Source organism: Balaenoptera ricei, chromosome 15 (assembly GCF_028023285.1).
Source record: "Balaenoptera ricei isolate mBalRic1 chromosome 15, mBalRic1.hap2, whole genome shotgun sequence".
In the NCBI taxonomy this organism is placed as follows: Eukaryota; Metazoa; Chordata; class Mammalia; order Artiodactyla; family Balaenopteridae; genus Balaenoptera; species Balaenoptera ricei.
Window position 1 is genome coordinate 86,026,296 of NC_082653.1, and position 19,788 is coordinate 86,046,083.

The 19,788-nt window shown below is 56.5% G+C and overlaps 1 protein-coding gene across 2 annotated transcripts in view; it reads right to left on the reverse strand.

The window, feature by feature from the left end:
• FOXK1 (forkhead box K1) overlaps nt 1–19,788 on the reverse strand; it is a 66,468-nt gene that overhangs the window by 13,448 nt on the left and 33,232 nt on the right. For both annotated transcript variants that reach the window (XR_009497463.1, XM_059895841.1), the window contains exon 2: nt 8,553–8,738. Coding sequence is in view for 1 of the 2 variants with exons in the window: in XM_059895841.1 (XP_059751824.1) it covers nt 8,553–8,738 (186 nt within the window). In the remaining variant the exon portion in view is untranslated. The remainder of the gene's footprint in view (nt 1–8,552; nt 8,739–19,788) is intronic.

The window sequence follows — 19,788 nt, forward strand, 5'->3', positions numbered from 1 at the left end:
GGTGAACCGAAACACCACGCCTGGCCCATGCTCTGACCACAGGGGGCGAGAACCGTCCCCCGGAAACACACTGGCCTCAGGACAGATCAGGAAACGTCCAGGTTGGTGGAAACAGACAGTGCAGGGCTTATCTGGGAAAACCTCGCTGACATCTGACCTCCGTGACCCACGGGGCACCCTGACCAGTGCAGACGACAGACAGCGACTTCTGGGCTTGGGCACCGGGGATCCACTGTCTGTCCCAAGTCCATATTTTGTAAAAGATCATAGGAAATTTATATCTAACTCTCAAAAAGCAAAACCCAGAGAAAAGTCTGTCATCCCCCACAGAATGATTTCTAGTGGAAATAATGAACAGCGGGCTGGCAAGGCCGGCTCGCAAACGGGAGGAGAGGCCGGGCAGCCTCCACGCCACTTTCTACGACGTGGCAGGCTTGTGCTGACAAACCCTTCCTGGGGAAGCGTCCGCGGGGACAGGGCACCGCTGATGCCGAGGGCCCAGCAGGCCCGGCCTGGAGAACGTGCGTTCGTGCACACCGCCGCACAGACCTCAATAAACCCCATTCAGCTGTCACTGCAGGCCGGCCTCGGCCCAGAGGGCTGTGCCTGGTACCCCGCCGCCCTGGCGTCACACGTCCGGAGGGCAGGAGCAGAGGAGGAAGGAGGTGAGCAGGACGTCTCTGGGCTGAGAACACGCAAGTCAAAGGCGGGCCTCGTGGGGGTGTGTGTGGGGCGGGGGGGTCTGGGCGTCTGGGGGGCGTGTCCCACCCTGGGGAAACCGACCAAGACACTGAGTGTCCCCCGAGGGAGTTTCCTAGTCCTCTGCAAAGTCCCTGACGATCAGCAAAATAGGAAAGATTCCTACAGTATAAACACACACGTCCTCTCTAGAGGGGCGGGGGAGAGGAAATGCCGGGCCCCCTGGGACGCCAGGCTTCAGCAAAGAGCCGCCCGCTGCAGGGCCCCCCAAGTGCCCGGGGTGGGGGAAGTCTGATTTGTGGACGGGGTAAAGCAGCAGAGGCCAAGCAGCCTGGAACTACCCGACCTCACGTGATAAACACCGTTCTTCCCACCTTGAGGTTGCAAGTGGGAACGACGTGGAAGACGCACTTTAGGACATCAGTCACTGACCCCCCCCAACCCCCCTTTTACGGAAAAACAATTCCTAAGTCACATTTCCGTTCAGGCAAGAAGGGCTTCGGGTCAGGAGTGGAGATGGCTCATGGCTGGCCGGTCCTGCCAGCAGCTGCCCTGCATCTGGGCCACCGTCTCACCAGGACAAACGTGCCAGGCCCTGGGACAGTCCAGGCCCAGAACATGACTCCTGTGACCGCTCAAGACACACCTGGAACCACACCGCACCCTGTATTCACAGCAGCCTGACGGAGAGAGAGCGCCCAGGCCCACTACGAGGGTGAGAGCGCCCACTACGAGGGTGAGAGCCTGAGCTGAGAAAAGCAGATCTGACCAGAGGCCACTGTCCCCAGAGACGTGCTGAGCCTCGTCCGGGCTCCTGCCGTCCCCACGGCGTGGCCCTTGCTGCCCCGCTCAGACGCCTGGCGGTCCGGCTCCGCCTGGGCCTCAGCAAAGCGCGCAGGCGGGAGGCTCTGGGTCCTGCCCCTCCCGAGCCAGCCTCCTGGGAAGGAAGTCCTGCTGGTCCCGCACCAGAAACATTTTCTTTCAGTGTTACTTGTTTATAAAGCGCTTCAGCCACTTAAAGAAAATCTGCTTATGGCACAATTTGCCTCAAATCGATTCCAAGCTGTAGAAGGACTTTTCAACAGAAAAAAATTATAATTAAAAAAAAAAAAGGAAGTGGGAATGGATCTGAAATGGAGGTGGGAACGTGGGCCGCCCAGGTGCGGGGGCAGCGTGGCCCCTCCACCCTGGCCCTGTGCCTCGTTTGCCTGGATGGAGGGCAGCTGGGCCAGACAGGACACGGGGAACACACAGAGGAGGGGCTCGCGGAGGACGCCAGACAGCGGGGAGGGGGGTTGCCGGGGAGAAAGCAAAACAAAGCAGGATCACAGCCCCAAAGAGGTGAAGAGGCTGTATTCACAACAGTAGGACACAATTAAGAGGACATCTGGAGAACAAGGAAATGCTCTTACAATTTTTAAAAAGAGGAGAAATAAAAGTTCAATAAAGGGTGGAAGGAGAAACTTGAGAAAAGCAGAACGCAGAAAAGAGAAAGGGACGGACAGAGGAAGAGCAAGGTGGGAAAAGAAGAAGAGTACGCAGGGGGAGAGAACGTCACAGAAATAAGAAGGTAACTTCCTAGAAATGTAGGAACTGAGTCTTCAGATCCAAAGGGTCCCATTAAATGTCCAGCCCCCTCCTAGGCACCCCGCTGAGACGGGGCCGGTGCTGCGGATGCCGGAGACCCAAGCCCACCCTCCGCCCCCAGGGGGACACACTGTGTACAAAAGGGCCAGGATCACAGGAGCATCAGACTTCTTAACAGACACACTCGAAGGTAGAAAGCGACATCAATTCTGAGCAAAAACGTTTCCAACCTAGAACTCTCTACCCAGGATAACCATCTACCTAGTGTGAATGGAGAATAATGATAATTTTCAGGTGTGGAAGTTTTTTTTAAAAAATTTACCTTTCCTGTCCCCTTCCCCAGGACTAGAAGATGTTGTCCAATAAAAGGAAGGAGCAGATCAGGAAAGGGAAGACTGGGGAGCTGGGAGAGAGGGGATACCCAGGATGGTGTGGAAGACGATCCCAGGGTCAGAGGCGCCCCCCGCACCTCGGGGCCAGGCGGGAGGAGGCCTGGGTTCCAGGTGATGACGTAAATGGGAAGGATGTGCCAGTCTTCCCAGGTACCAGGAGATCTAACCAAACAGAGAAGGGGCCGCTGTAACTGCTGGGAGCACAGGCCGGGGAGAGGCTGAGCAGTGCGGCCATCACACAGCCGCACTGAGGCCACTAACCAACACTTCTGATGCAATCTCGTTGGGCCGATGGGGTGGGAGGAAAAGCCAAGTCCTTTATCCCACAGGAAGTCAGTGTATGATGATCTGAAACTGAGACACCAGAGGGTGAGTAGGTGCTGAGGGGCGTGAGGACAGGCTGGGCGTGGCCAGGGGCTGTTTCATCATCACCAGCCCTGCAGAATCTTCTGCTTTCTTAGATCACGTGCACATATTACTTTGATATGAATAAACCTTTAAAAAACACGAATGACATCAGTACCGCCTCTCTCCCTGTGGGCACCTGCTGAACGTGCAGCCCAGCCGTTCTACCCGCTCTGCTGGAGAACCACCTCAGTCTCCCATCTGCAAAGTGGGGACGGCAAGGCTGTGACACCACACGGCAACACCACACAGCAACACTGCACAGGACCACTGTGGAGGTGAACGGACGTACTGAGCTCCCAGCCCACCGCGCAGGTCCGGCGTGTATGTCAGAGACAGTTCTATTTTTATCACTGTTCTTAAAATCTTGTGGCTCATGACCCTAACAAGTGTATTTTAACCAAAATAATCAAACCTGAGGGTTCCATGGCCTCAGCACAGACTGTTTAGACACTTCAGAGAGGCGATTTCAGACCCAGGAGACTAAGAAACTGGAAACAGCTCTCTGGCCCTCGGTGGGGAACTGGTCAACCAAGTACAGGACACGTCAAACAGTCCACTGTGCAGCCACGAGCGATGCAGTGACACAGAAAGGAGCCCGAGACACAGAGGGACAGGAGAAAAAACAAGCTGCAGGACACTCTGAGCTTCAAAGGACCTTTCTGGGGAGGGGTCACAAGTACTCACACCCGTCAGACAAGCTCTCGGGCATGTTCAGAGAAGACGCACCTGCAAACATGGACTCCTCTCCAAGAATGTCACTGCACGATTTTTATTTTCTGAAACATTTCAGTTTTGTAGAGTGCACATATATTGTAATATTTCTGTAATCCGGGGGAAAATAAAGGGAAAGAGAGGCCAGTCTCTTAAGAACACCTGTGCTCGCTAAGAGACACTCAGTGCTGTGAAATCCTGGGGCACTATTTTAAAAGGTTAACTCATTTATGAAACACACCTTGTCCCAGTGAGAACAATGAGCGAACCGGCCTGAACCCAGAAGTACCAGGTGCATCTCCCTCTGAGGAGAGGGCAGATCCAGGCGGGGGGCCCATGCCTCCCTCAAGTCCTCCTCCAGGCTCTGCCTGCTTCCGGAAACCCAGAGCCGCAATCTGGAAAGGAAGGGCTCTCGGCGGCAGGGCACCAGGCTGGGCCTCGCCCAGAAGGCACACCCAAGAACACGTTACATGGCACCCATCCCCTGAAGATGTGCCAGAGAGCAGGGAAACAGCCGCCCCAATGGACACGAGACTAAAGCACAAGTCCAGTCAACCTCCTCTCAACAATTTAAAGCCAAAGAACACCCTGGCACGGATGTAGGCAGAAGGAAAACTATAAAGAACACGGAGGGCCGCACCTTTCTGTGCAGATGAACTAATTTTTATTCCTCCCAAGTTTTCAGATGGGGAAAGGGACCAGGTGGGTGTGAGTGGGGCTGGGGGGTGCGAGGGCCACAGGTGCCCACTGACGGTGGGTCTCCCAGACCAGCCAGGCAGGGCTCCCCACTGCGCAGGCACCTTCCTCTCTGGGTCACTCGGGGGAACTGAGGAAACGCTGCAGCTGGAAACTTCGCAACAGAATAAATCACTCTCAAGGAAGGATACAAAGTTTGCCAGAAACACAAAGACCTTCCAACAGCCAACTCGACAACCTCCCAACTCAAAAGACACTTAACACTGCGAAGTGAGTTAGGACTGAATCTCGCGCAGCGGTGAAGCAGGAGTGGGCTGGAAGGTCATGGTTAAAAGTGGTTTAGGTTCTGAGGCTGGTTGCTTAATTTTTATTTCCTACAGGGTTCCGCTAACCTTGGCCAAATTCCACAACACAAATTACTTTTGGTTTTGATCTCTGTACTACAAAAATTAAGAAACGCCTTCCTCAAGAAATAGCTTGTGAAAGCTTACTCTTAGTATAAATTAGCTGCTCTCTTTCTGTGCTGCTCCCTTCCTCTGGTTGAATTTCAGCATTTTTCTTAACAAGAGAGATCATTCATTTTCTGGGTGGAGGACTTCAGCGCAGGGAAAAAACCCCGCAGAACCCGCCCCCGCCCCCGCCCGGCCACCAGGGGAAGGAGGGGGGGCGGGTCAGCAGAGCAGGGCGGGGCCGCTCCTACAGGTGCAGCCGCTCGCTCCCCACACCTCGAGAGGACGGGCCCAGAGCCGGAGGAGGCCGACCCAGGCAGAGGCCTGCGAGCCTCTGCAGCTGAGCCGCCGGGCGAGCGGGCCAACCGGGCAGCGCGCTCAGACGCTCCAAATGGGGACCGCGGCGGGGAGGGGCGGGGCGGGGGCGGTGGGGGCCGCGGGAGGGTCGCGGGGGCGGGGCGGGGATTACGGGGGGGGGGGCGGGGACCGCGGGGGCGGGGATTGCGGAGGGGGCCACGGCGGGGGGGGCGGGCGTAGGGACTGACAGGCGCAGGGAGGGTGCCCGGGCGGGGTGGGGGGAGGCAGCTGTTTGTAAACACGCCGGTCCCGCGCCTGCGCCGGGCGCGCCGGAAAAGGATCTGGGCAGCAAAACCTCAAGGGCCTCTGAGGTTTCCAGCGGGCAATCGGATTCCGCGGCGCCAAGATAAACGGATGTAAACAGAAATCCTTTTCTGTGACACTTAAAGGCCCAGAGTGAAAGAGCCAGTCTCAAAGTTAACTACTTTCCCCGCAAAGCTGTTCTACCGGATGAAGACCAGAGGCGGGTGCCCCCAGCGGCCCGGCGCCCCAAGCCCCACTCGGGCCCGGGGTCTCCACAGTCACATGGCTGCGACTTCCCAGAACTGCGCAGGGACACCCGCCTCATTCTGCTCGGTGACGCCATCTACGCCCCTTTAGAACCGCCGGCGCCTCCTAACACACAGGCGGCCGCAGCACGTGGAGCTGCTGCACTAGCTCAGCCTGCTGGCCGCTGTTTTTATTCAAAATGTTACTGGGAATTATATTTATTTTATGAAGACCTCCAGGTACAAACCAAAACATTTTTCTTTCTTAAAAAGCGTCGCAAAAAAAAAAAAAAAAAGCGTCGACGTGGCTGGATTATGAACTGATTATTAGCAGCCCCACGCCAGTCTAAGGCTGACTGCGGGCTCTGGTTTCACCAGGCGTGGAAGGGCTCCGAGGCCCACACGCCTGTCTGGCTCCCAACGGCACGTAAACCACACTTGGCCACTGCTCCTGCAGCTGCTCTGAGGTGCCCCTGGATAAAGGTGTCAGTGCATACAAGCTTTTTTATCAGCTTCTCTGAGCTATAATTCACACACTACACAATTCACCCGTTTCAAGCGTACAATTCAGTGGTTTTTAGTGCATCCAGAGTTGTGTGACCATCACCTCATTGCACAATATTGTCATCACCCCAGAAAGAAACTCCTTGACAGCGAGCAGCCCCACTCCCTTGAACCCCCCAGCCCCTGGCAGCCTATTTTCTTTCTCTAAGGATTTGCCTATTCTGGACATTTCCTATCAACAGAATCACACAATGTGTGGTCTCTGGGGACTGGTTGCTTTCACTTTGCATCATGTTTTCAAGGGTCATCCATGTTGTAGCAGGTGTCAGCACTTCATCCCTTTTTATGCCGGAATAACCCTCCACCCCGTGGCTGTAACACATTTTCTCTCCACTCAGCAGCTGATGGACACGTGAGCTGTTTCCACTTTGGGGGCTGCTATGAATAACACTGCCATGAACCCTTGTGGATGAGTTTCCACGGAGACCTCACGATCCAGGGAGCTGCTGGGCGGTTAAGGTAACCCTTTAACATTTTGAGGACCTGCCAGACTGTATTCCAAAGTGCCTGCTTCAGTTTACTACACAAAATTTTTTATCTATGCATAAATTATACACATGTAAGTAAGTGCAAGAGCATTTTCATAGCACAACTTCATCGTTAACTCCAGTGGAGCCCTCATGTTTTAGATTATTTTCAAGGTACATGTCTCAAAGAACAGTGAGATGACGTGCTAAATTTCGGGTTTGAGAACAGAGCTGTTGCTGGAAACCTGAAAAGAACTAAAGAAAAAAAATCTCTCTCGTAAATCCCTAAGGACTAAATAAAATAACACACGTCCAGCGGCTGAGCGCAGGGCCTGGCATACAGCGGGTCTCCATCACTCACTGCTCCCCTTGGCGTCCCAGACGTCTGCGATGTTGGAGGGATTCACTGAGGGAGAAAACGAAGCCCGAGGAGGCTGCAGAGACCTGCCCCCAGTTCTCCCACCAACTGGAGATGCGGCCAGAACCAGAATTCAGGTCCGTGACATTTCAAAGCCGTCCCTGAGCTTTCTCTCCATAAGAGAAACGCGCCCGCCCGCTCACTGGCTCGGGAGGAAATTGACTCCAAGCAACTCAGTGCAGATGACTCGACACATCATGGGAGGAAAACAAAAGGCACAAGTGAAACCAGTGGTGATGCCATGATTAACCCATCTGGGCTTCTAAGTGTAACCCTTAAAGGTGCCAGACCAGGGACCACGAGCCTGGCTGGTCAGCCAGAGGAGAGACCTGGTAAGACTCAGGGACGCAGAGCTCGAGCTCTGCTGGGAAGCGCTTCTCGGAGTGTGGCTCCCAGAGGCACCCCGGGGCCCCGAGACCATTTCAGGGGGCGTGTGAGGCCGAAACTGGCTTCGTGGCGACACCGAGACACGCCCTGCCTCTTCCACGGGCTGACGTTTGACGCTGCCCAGTCCGCGGTGGCAAGCGCAGTGCGTGGCAGGAACCGAGGCACCGGCACCGAAGGCACTGGTGCTCATGGCATCGCCAGGGCCGCACATACCAATAAGGAAAAGGCCAGCTTTGTTTTAGAATGTCCTTAATGAAGCGGTAAACTATTTTAAAGTTTATTAAATCTTGATCCTCAAGTCCATGTCTGTCAACATGTTTTATGACACAAGGGGAAGAAGGCACAGGACCCCTGTTGTCACAAAAGTACTTGTGCCCCTGAGAGGGGACAGCTCACCAGCCACCTCCCAGTCTCTGGTTACACACTTCACCCTCAGACCTTCCCCCAGGGACCCTCTCTGTATAACACGCCAAGGATGAGAAAGTTCGAGGACTTCCCTTTCTTCAAACTCTAGATTAATTTCTAAAATTTCGCACAGGATTCCTACAAATACAGTTTAGAAAAACCTGGTCCACCAAATCCTGGTATACAAATATTCCTTTTAAACAGTTTCACTGTCTTTAAAAACTGATACCTAAGCTTGTTTTAAAAGACCCTAGTATATAAAATTTCAAACTGGAAAAGTGACTAAGTAGTGATTCTTCACTTTATAAAAGAATTCTCCAGAGAGTTTATTTAAGTCCTCAGGTCCCTTGATGCACTTAAAATAGTTTCAAAATTTCCATCCATGTGCAATTTTCCAGAAACATACTTGATGTTGTATGAAACACAGAACACCCCTATCACTTTCCTCCTTCTCGGCCGCGTTCTAAAGCACAGGGCCCCGGCTTCTGCAGAGGCAACCGCGTGAGGGGGGCCAGGTCACTCACCTGATGGTGCCAGTCGGGGAGGGGACGGGGCTGACCAGGCTCCGGAGGTCCGGCTCCGGGATGTGGATCTTCAGCGGGGAGATCTGCGGGTAGAGCGGCCGGAGGGGGGACGCCGGGGCCTCCTCCTGATGGTACAGCGACGTGAACTGGATCTTTATGGCCGTGCTGGGGAAGCGGAAGGTGCACCTGTAACGGGAGGGGAGCGCGACGTTAGGTCCAGCGGGGGACAGGTGTCCGTGCGCGTCTACGCCGCCCGCCGTCACCAGCCAGTGCGCGCTCCGACCACGCCGCATGCGCACACGTGCCCAAACCTGTGCCCAAACGGCGCCGCCTCCGCTTCCCTCGGGACAGGCCGGCGAGGGCACCGGGCTCCCCCCACCACGCGTGCGACAGCAAGACCTCCGGCCCGGACAAGCCCCCTGGCGTCCCCTCCCACACGGGCTCCAGCCGGCCTGCCGGCTTCCTGTCTGCCACGCTCGCCGCGTGGATCCAGCACCGCGCAGAGAACGCTCCTTGGGAAACCGAAACGCCACGGTCACCTCCAGGGCAGCGTTTTAACGACAGATGCCCGTCACCCAGAAGATGGAAAGCGAGCGCTGCCTGGGAAAAGCGGCAGCGCCACCTGCAGAGGCGCCGGCGGGGGTCTCGGAGGAAGCGCCTGGAACCCGAGGGAACCGGGAACCGGCTGCCTTCACCGTCCGTTCTGGCCTCACGAGCCCCGAGCCTCGCCTCCTCTACTGGCAGGGGACCGCCCACCCCAGGCCACTGCAGACCCCAGTCCCTCCCTGTGTGCGCACAGGAGCCCAGAGCTCACCTCCCTCCCACACACTCTGACCTGTAAAGCGGGGCGTTACTTGTCAGGCACACCTTCTAATGTCTAAACTGACCAGTTACCCGCAAGTTGCTAACTGTGGTTAGCAGACACAGGGTGCACACCGAAAAGTCCCTGAGATTTGGTCCAGTCAATTCAATTCAATTCAATTCACTGTCTAAGTAGCCAATTACCTCCCACCTCCCACCCACACAGCAAGCACTGCTGCAATCCAATTCCCTTTTCTCTTAGTAAAACAACTTTGAAGAAACAAGACTGAAGAACAGGCGCTGGGACACGGCAGGTGGTGACCTGGACCCCAGCATCCAACAGGGGTGCTCGCGAGCCTCCCGCCGGGGAGACCCACCTCTCAGGAAATGACTCAGCAGTACACGCGTCTACTCTGAGGGCCCCTGCCTGCATCTCACAGAGAAAATCAGCAACTCCAGCTGGCCTCACTGGCCAGCACAGATTCTTCCGGAGACACCAAGCAGAGAGCGGCGGCATGTGGCTGTCCAGGCAGAGCCCCGCGGCAGGCAGTGAGGCACTAGGACACTGGGACCCACGGCTACCAGGTTTGTATTTCCCAATCTAAAAGCAGAACAAAGCGATCTTGATACTGTTCCAACAGAAGCTGTTTTCCTGTTTGATGCTGTTTTGACTCTGGGCAATTCAGCCTGAACACCAGAACGTTAGGGATGAGGGTGGGGAGGTGTGGAATGGCGACATCACCCCTAGGGTTCTGCTTACAGGGCCGCCCCAGGCTACTTAAAAATCGCCTGCCATCTCCGTCTTGTAAGCCAGTTAAAGAAACGTTTGCTGTCCTTTCCACTTTCTTTAGTTTCCCCACCACCCAATGGAAATTTCCTCCGTCAGTACTTTGGCTAGAAAGTGACATCACACATTTGCCTAAGATGCCTTCTGAGGCCGAGGGTCTCTCCAGACCCAGAGGCTGGTCAGCTTTTGTAAGTCAGAGTCAATATGCATCCCCACCAAGTCCGAGACGGGCCCGGTGTCCCCGAGCCTGGGAACTGGCTGAGGGCTCCACACAGGTGAGCAGAGAGCGACTGAGGTGAGCTCCACCTGTGAAGGACAGGACTGGATGAACAGCAGGGGTGTCTGTGTACACACACACATGCACGCACGCACACACACAGGCACACACACCTGTTCCACCAGTGCTAGGTAGGAAGGCAGTAATGCTGACAAAACAGTTAAAAAAGAGTTTCTACGGCCCTTTACCATTTGTCTCTTCCTTCAACTGCTGCAAATTAACAAAACAAGCTACGTGTTACTCCCTGCCCGAGGTGCGTGGAGTTCTGACTTCCTGCATAGTGCAAGTCCCTGTGTTAACGTGAGATCAGACTACAACCTCGAGATCATGTTACAACTACAACTGTCAATACCAACTAGAAAGAGGTTGTGGCTTCTGGCCTCTGACAGAGGTCACAAGACAGGCGGGGAATCTTAGAAAATGGGGTTTAGGGTGAAGATGAGAAAAGGCACGAGATCCGGAGAGAAGAGCTCTGGGCGGGGGCCAGTGCCTGCCTGGCCCTGGGCTGAGGAGGCAAAATGCCAGGGGGGCATCGTCAGGCCCCCTTCCCTCTGCTTCCCAGCCTGACTTCTGCTGCGGGACCACCTGCCGTAACCCCTCTGCAGCCCTGGATGCTCTGAGCAGGAGACACCACCTCCAAGACGCTTTCCAGTTCAACTCCAAGACGCTGGACAGACAGTACATGCGCACACGGACTGGGGTTTCAGTGAAACAAAGCACAGCGTTTTACAGGTCAGGGATTTGGGCATGTCATCAACGGCAAAATCTGCTGCCATCCATAACTGACAGCAGCACGACAGTTTCCTACTGGAACGGTGATTTTCCAATTAAGGTTTAACCATAAACATTTTCACATTAGTTACTGCAAGAGCTATTTCAAAAGCATCTCCTGACTCACTCTTCCAAAAATTATCCCGAGGCAGCTGATCTCCCACCCGGGAGGAGGAGGAGAAAATACCAGGAAGCTGCTTAATTTTAACCAGATGCCTCCCCAGGGTGCCCGCCGAGTCTGCCAACTGTTGCTTCTCTCCCTGGAACACTTTCGTTCTGGTTTAGGGCCCCAGCTGGAGCTTTAATGAGCGCGTTCTGCAGTCAGAGCTCCTCTCCCGAAGGTGCTCCGCGCTCAGGCTGGACCCAAGCGCGCTCTGCCCGTGCGTCGGGGTTCCTGCCGAAGGTGGGCATGCGCGCTGGAAACCACCGCCCACCAGCCCAAGGGAGGCTCCGTGCAAGCCCGCGAGTTCTGCACAGAACTCTCGCCCTGCTTTGCAGAGGCGACAGTGGTCTGGTGGCTGCCACAGCGGGGGGCGGGGGTGGGGGTCCTGCAGACGGGCACGGGGCTTCCTTCGGAGGTGATGCAAACGCCCAACCGTCGGCTGTGGCAGCAGCTGCACGATTCCCCGGGTCTCCTGAAAACCACTGGCCTGGACGATCCAAGTGGGTTCTTCCTGCAGTGTATGAGCCGCACCCAATCGAGCTGTTTTTATTTTTTCATGTAAACTTATTTATTTTTGGCTGCGCTGGGTCTCCGTTGCGGCGCACGGGCTTCTCACTGCGGTGGAATCAAGCTGTTCCACCTGTTCCTCCTGGACGTTGGGCCAAACTGGTATTGCCTCGGTTCCCCGTGAAGCTGCCCTGTTCAGCATCCGGTCAGAGATCCCTGCGTGAAGGCTGGTCTGGCCCCGCTCGGCCACTAATGAGCCTCAGGGACTCGGGCTGTCACCCACCTTCACTCCCATCTCGTCTTTAGGGAGGAAGCCCACCACTGGCCCTACCAACAGGAAGTTGTCAGAAAAGAAAAGTAACTTCTCTGTCATCATTCAGTCCTCACGGAGAGGACACGGACCACCTGTATCTCTGGGACGGGAGAGGGCACCAGCTTGGCCACCCACGGACTGCAGCCCCAAAAGGCACCTCCAGGGAAAAACAAGGACCGCGGACAAGTAAATGTGACACAAAAGAAAACTTCACAAGGAAGGCTGGGTGACAGGCTTGAAAACATCTCCCGGAAAAGACGAAGAAAATACAAGAAAACTTTGGGGGCTCAGGCCAGGAGGTTTAACACCTGAATGAGAGTCACTCTGCAAAGGACGCCCCTCCTCAGGCAGTGACGGGGAGGGCGGCCCGGGACCCTGCTTCGTGGCCGGCGCAGAACTGCCGCTGGCCAGGAGTCGCCAGGGCGGTCACACGGTTTGAAGTACAGGGTGCTGCCTCGTCAGAGGGCAAGGACGCGGGTGCTGCAGGCTAGAAATCTGGTCACCTTCCCTGTGCCGGGTCCAGCGGTCCCCCGAGATACCCGAGAGCGGAGCCTGTGTGCCCAGGATGCCACAAGCTGCAGGGGTCCACGGGGACCAGCGCCCGGGGCAGGGAACGATGCCACCGAGCCTGCAGCCTCAGTGGCCTCAAAGGAGCCATGACTCGGGTGAGACAGGCAGAGAGGCCCCAGCCCAACGGCAGAAAAGACCAGAGCAGAGTTTTCAAGAGTGAAACCCCCGCCCCCAGAGACCCTTGCTGTGCATCTGACCTGCGGATGTGACGGAGCCAACGTGCTTGGAGACGCCGGAGCCGGAGCAGCCCCAACCTGGCCTGCGAGGAGGCATGACCGTCCCTCCCCAACCTGCCCGGCCCGGGGCGCCGCCAGGAAGAACGGCAGCGTCGTCTCCGGAGCACCTCGGAGGAGGCCGGGGAGGCGGGCGGGCACAGAGCCCTCCACGTGCAGACACGGGGGCAGCCGGGCGGGCCCCCCGGAACCTGCCCCCCTGGGGAGGGCCTCTGAGAGCAGAGCGGCTGTGACCACTGAGTGTGCGTCCCGCTCCTCCCTTTTCCAGACGGAGCAGGGACTGCCTTCCTCTGCTTCTCCTCGGCACAGCGTGTCACAGATCCACCACTCGGGGCGCCCCGATGCGGGCACGCACACGTAACAGAGACCCTGGACCTCCGCGATGCGGTCACCGGGTGGGACTTGGGCCGCCTCCCTGGACGACGGGGATGAGTGGTTTTTATGTCAGAAGAAGGGTCACAAACACGTGGGGGGCCGAAAAGGGCAGACTATGATAGAGATGGCTAGTCCCCTGGACGTGCACCCTCTTCTGCTTCGACACTGAACTCGTTTCAGCTGGACACACGGCTGCCCGACTAAGGACAACGCTTCTCTGCCTCTTGGGCAACCATGAGACTGTGCTGCTTAGCGGGATGCGATGGTTTGTGCCCTTAAGAGGAAGAGAGTGTCTTCTTCACTTCTTCCCTTCCTATGGCCAGAACGTGGGTGCGATGGCAGTAGCTGGAGCAGCCATGGTGGGCCATAAAACGGACACTGGGTAACAGAGCAACAGAACAGAAAGAGCCTGGAGCTGCCATATCAGATTACATTGGGACTGTTATACGCAAAAGAAATCGACCTCCCTTGCTATCCTGACCTTCGTTACAAAAACCAAACCTCCGTTCTAATTCTAAGCAGCTAAAGAGCTCCCTGTGAGGAACAGCTGAATGAACCACATTCATGGAGGAGTATCATTTGAAAGGATGCCTTCCAGGACTGTTTGTCTCTGGGCAAATCTCTTAATGCATCTGATCTGTTCTCCTCATCAGGAAAATTGGGGTATTTATGGTGTGTACTGTGTAGGGGTCGCGTGTGAGTATCAAATGAAATAGGCAAAGTAGTTAGACGCTCACACGGTACCTAACAGGTAATAAGCACTCACTAAAACGGGCCCATGGAGAAACATTAAAAATGCTGATGACACAATGACAAGTGAAAACCGCAGAGACTAAACGGTCCAGCATTGCGGCTAAAGGCGTGGGATTTGAAATCAGACAGACCTGGTTTGAGAATGGGCCGCTGGGCCGCTGTGGGGGACCTGGGGCGAGTGGCTGAATCTAAGACCCCTCCCTGGTAAACCAGAGACAGACAGGCAGGCAGGCCTGGTGCAGCAGGAGCCCTGGGGCAGGCGAGGCCGGCACAGCAAGCGGCCGATGACACCGGCTTCGGTCATTCTCGCAGGACAAGGACAGAAGGAGGAGTGAAAACATCCCCGGGGACCTCGAGTCTTTCACAATGTTTTTTAAATGTTGTAACCGTGCCCTTTAAGAAGTGAAAGACTCAAGAATAGGGGGGAAAAGCTGTTACACATTTGATGACCAGTACGTTCAAATTTTGAAAATAACCACAGCCTAGTAGTGGAAAAATGGTCAGGCGTGGGGGCCAGCGGACAGCCAGCGGCCCCGCCCTCCCCCGCCGGCATGTTCTAGGCCAGCAGGCGGCTTTTCCGGGTGGGCCCCGGCCAACAAGCAACCCTCGTTTACAGAAGGTCTGCAGCTGGCACACCAGAGGCTCTTGAGTTTTGTTAAGAACTCCAAAGAACAATAAGACAGTTCAGGAAATGGTTCTGAAAAAGCTTTTACATATACAATCCCCAAATCAAAGGTTTCTGATCATCTTAAGTGTTTTTAACCTAAAATATCTATTTCTATTAAAAACGTAATACATTTTGCTAGAACATCTTTAAAAAACAAAACCCAAAAACAGAACCGAGCAGAGGAGGCTGGAGGCTGCAGAGGCCATAGTTCACTGCTGTGCTGGGAAGCCGTGCGGACCGGCGAGGGGTGAGCACGTGATCCAAACACAAGCTCCAGCCAGGAAGAGGGAACAAGCAAACAGCCCAGGCCCCGGGAAGGCGGGGCGAGACCGCCCTGACCAGGCAGCAGCTCCGCAGGGTCCCAGACACACCAGCAAAACCTCAAGTCATCCTACTCCAAAAAACCTGACGAGTGCTGCTGTATTGCGAGGCCCTCGTCCCTCCTCCTCGAACCAAGGCTACCCGCAGCCTGGACCTCACACACAGAGGGTCCCAGCAGAGCCACACGCAGGGTCAGGCACCCTGGGGAGGAACCCAAGCCATCTGCCCAGGGACACTCTTATCCCTCAGTGGGGAAGCATCAGGAGGTTTAAGACAAGCAAACAAAAAATGACTGTGTAAGTCGAGCTCCCAAGCTTTACAGTTTGGAAAATCAAATGGGGCAGAAAGTCCAATATATCTGAAAAAGCAAATACCTTCCAGATTTGCCTGAGAGACACCAAAGGTGATCCAGTTGGGTGAATGGAGGAACTACAAAGAGCAGAACTCCACTTCAAATGTCCTGGCTCCCTGAGGGTCACTGCCGACTGCGCGGGCGCTGGAGCGCGGCACCCTGCACTGGGTGACTCAAGTGTGGGCACAGGGCCGGGCTCTCCAGGGACGGAGCTCCAGACACGGCACCGCCGCTGGGATGCACACGGCGACGGGCTGCCACCAAGCACAGGGCCTGGCCGCGTACCAGCAGACTCACCTTCTTCAAGATTCTGTCCCCAGAGGCCACCCCCCGTATGGAGCCCGCCTCAAGGGCCCCTGCGCATCCCCGCCGGGCTTCCCAGACCGCGGGCTCCCGGAGGGAAGTGTCCCCTCGGCCGCTGCCTGTCCCCTCCATGCCGCGCACACACATGCCGGTGCACACGGCCGGGAGCTCACCACGCTCCGCGTCTCTGTGTAACTTAGAGTCTATCGGGAGGTAAAGGTGGGTGTGAGGCAGGAGAGCGATTCCTTCCACATGGGTGAGGCACCCCGGAGGGTGTCGGCCGAAACCCAGAGGCCAGACCACAGGGAAACGATCAGACTTTTCTGACCCTGGGTTAACCTTGCAAGGACACTGACAACATGCCTTCTCTGTGTTTCGTAGAATCACTCAGCCGGAGAATCACAGGACAGCTGGCATCCCTCCATCACACATGGAGGGCAGGGGCCGCTGATTTCAGCGCTCAAATCCACGTCCACAGTTTTTACGGAGAGAGACTCGTGTGCAAATGGGAGCGTCTGCTGGCAGCCCGACCACCGCCTGCAGGCTGCAGACACTCCACGTGCAGAGCCCGGCCGGCCGGGCTGCCACCAGGTCAAGTGCCACTGAAGAGGGCTGGGGGGGGGTACTACAGTGGTCTGTGCAGTGATCAACACTGGCCCATTCCAACACTAACCTGATCTGAAGTCAGATGCCCAGATTATCTCCACATAACACGCAGCTTCTCCCTCCCGAGGACGGGGTGTCTAAGCACGAACATGAAGACCCAGGAAAGAGCCAGGTGTGACGCAACAAGGACTAGCACGAAATAATAACCGCATTTACACTTAAAAATTCCACCCAGAGAGCAGCAGTGACGGGCTTCCTCAGGTCAGGGACCGCCCCCTCCTGTGAGAGATGCGGATGTGACATTAGGAACCTGAGACTGGTCAGGGGCTGTCAGCCGCTGGGGCCTTAACACTTCCAGTTACCCAATCTGCAAAATCGAGAGTCTGCTGCCTAAACCTTAATCAACGTGAAATTCAATCATATAACATAATACAACACAATGTAATGATAATAATAATTTAAAAGTAGCACTGGCTATTACTTATTACATGTCTCAGCAAACCATGCACTGAGCAGGTTGAGTATATCGACTAACCAGAATATTCCCTTTCTCTGGACACTTGAGATATATTTAAATACGTGTATTTTAAGGACATTACGAAAAGGGCTCTGTGCTATCACAGCGCCTATAAATTTGAGGGGCAGAAAGAAAAGGCTCCAGGACAGGGCGGCTGTTGCACTGGGGGATGGGGGGGAGAAACAAGAAGACAGCAGAAATCTGCTCTGCACGTTTATTTTCCAGGTCCTGGCAAGGCCCGAGTTCAATTCTGTTGAACTTGGCCAAGGAAACGCTTCAGAAGCTGAAGGCAGAGCCCAGGAGGCACTGCCAGAAAGGTGTGGTCACCACCACTGCCACCGCCCACCATGAGGGCCGGGGGGAGCGCGTCCTTCCTGAGTGGACCGTTGCAGGCAAACCCATGAGCCTCCTACCCAGGCATTACCGCCCAAACCAAGACCTTCCTTTCAATACCAGCCTCGGAGACAGCAGCAAAGCTCGAGAGGGAACCCCAAACAAAAACCGCAGCTCCACCTCCAAAGAGAGCAAAGAGCCTTTGCTGTTAAGGAAAAAGAAGAGAAAAAAGTTCCACTTGTCGGAACACAACAGGAACCGTGTGTGACTGCTTCCAGCCCGGCTCGGCTCCCCTTCCTAATTTGGAAAATCCGACAGGCACACTCGGAAACCGGACGGAGCGGCCCTGCGCAGAGGCTGGGGAGGGAGGGCTGGCTCATGGGCGGGCGGGCGGCTCCCCTGCCCCCCACCCCCCACCCCCAAGCACCGCACGAGGCGTCCAGCCCATTTCCCCGAAGAACCGAAACCGTGAAAGCTGCCGAAGCGCCCAGGGAGGTATCACAGTCAGACAGAGGTGGAGAAAACCTTGCCGCCTGTCGAGGCCGGGTGGGATGGAAGCGCACCGCCCCGCCCTCGTTCCCAGGGCAGCACCCCCCCCCCCCGGCTCTCACCTCCGGCCCAGCAGCGAGAAGTGACCTCCTCCCACCGCCCCTGCTGATGTCAACACACAGCTCCCCTCTGTCCTCCCCAACGGGCTCCAGCGAGGGGAGAACGGGGGCGGGGGTCCAAGGGCCTCCCTGCCGGGGAGCTGGGGGTGCTCCCCCAGGGCAGCTCCCACACCCAAAGGAACCCGGGCTTCATGGGGGGAGCCGATCACAGGGCCTCCAGGGGAAGGCTGGTGAGCGGAGTTCCGCGGGGGGCAGGTGCGGGGTGAAGGGGTGCATGAGGGCAGGCACCACCCCAAACCCACTTCCACCCCCCCCACCTTTTCCTGGGTGCCCACATCCCCAGCGTCCCCTGCCGGGGGGTGACTCATAGAAAGTGACACAGTCGCAGAAAGCCCTTGGAGAGCAGACAGACACCGCCTGAGGGGGTATTACTGCCCATCGTCCCTTCCCCCCACTCCTCACCTGGAGTGGAAATGTGACGAACGGCATGCCAGCAACCACCGTGGGCAAGGAGATGGCCTTGAAATGGAAGCCCCGGGCCAGGAACGGCGGGACAGAGAAATGGAGGCAGCCTTGATGTGAGCTGGGCCCAGAGCCCGGCCCACCTGCAGTCTGTGTTCAACACACGGCCGCGTGATTCCTCTGTCCTTTACACGTTTTGGATGAAACAAAACTGTATGGCTTAAGAAAGGAAAATAAGCCAGAGCTCTCCACTGAAGGATAAACCAACCACGGGCCGTCCTCTGCCCAGCTGGGCACCGGGCGGGGCTGCTACAGCACCATCCCCCTCACCCACACAGACTGAGAACCCAGCACACCAAGGGCCTCGACACATGGAGAAGCAGGAGGTGCAAGGGCACTTAAGTTTCTTAAAAACTAATGACAACGATTTTGAACAGCATCTGCTTGGAAGCTGAATTCCTTGCTGTTTGCGCTGCCCCGCGGTGATCCTGCCCCGCGACAAGGAGCAGGATGTATGGGCACCGGGCGGCGTGCGGGCCCGAAGGCCAGTGTGGTACCGGTCACTTTGGGGTGGGGCAGCCCAACGTCCTGCCCCGGCTCTGTCCTTAGACAGACCCCTCCCCGCCCACTATGAGGGAACCAGGGCGTAGAAAGAGGACGCTTTATATTCAGGATCACGACGCTGACAAATGGGGTGCTGGGACCTGAACCTCTCGTCCGGATGGCACCGTCTGGGGGTTCTTCACGCAGAGACTGCCGTGCAGAGACCCCGACAGAGAGCTCTGCACAAGGGGCTTCTGGACCCAAACCAAAGGGAGAAAGGAGAAGCGGAGGTGTGCCAGAGCGGAGCGCTGGGGTCAGGGGCCTGTGGCCAAGGAGGGACAGGAGCCCCCAAAGCAGGCCAGTCAAGTTTCCGTAACTTCCTTGTAAATCAGGTCTTTGAGGGAGGCCCCTGAAAACCTCCTGTGCCGTAATGAGCGAACCCCAGGCCGTCAGCTGCCCACACGCCACTGAGTCTGCCCACGGCCAGCACCGTGGCCCTGCTCTCAGCACGGTCACCACTGGGGGCGCCAGACGTCCTCTGGCCAAGATTTCAGGGAAAACCTACTCACAGAGCACTCCCTTCACTACGGAAGTACCGCCAACGAACGTCAGAGGCTACAGTGAGAACCCGGGCACAGCTTCCGAGGGTTTCTAGAACCACACACCTTGGACAGTCCCTGCAGCAGGGACACTGGGAAGGATGGAGGACACAGACCATAGCCCCACCTCGTGGGGTTTGTCTTTGGGCAGCAACGGAGGCGACATCAAATGTTCACTCGGACGCACACCTCCCTGACACAACCAAGCCCCAGGCCCAGGGCCTAAGCCAGGGCACCTCTCCCACGAGGTCCCTGCCAGCCAGGACGGGGGCGCAGGCGGCAGGGCGGCCACGCCACTCACAGCTAAGCTCGGTTCCCCTGGGGAGGGTCGGCGCAGGTCCCAGCTCCCGCAGGAGAAAGGGCTGCGTTGCTGTT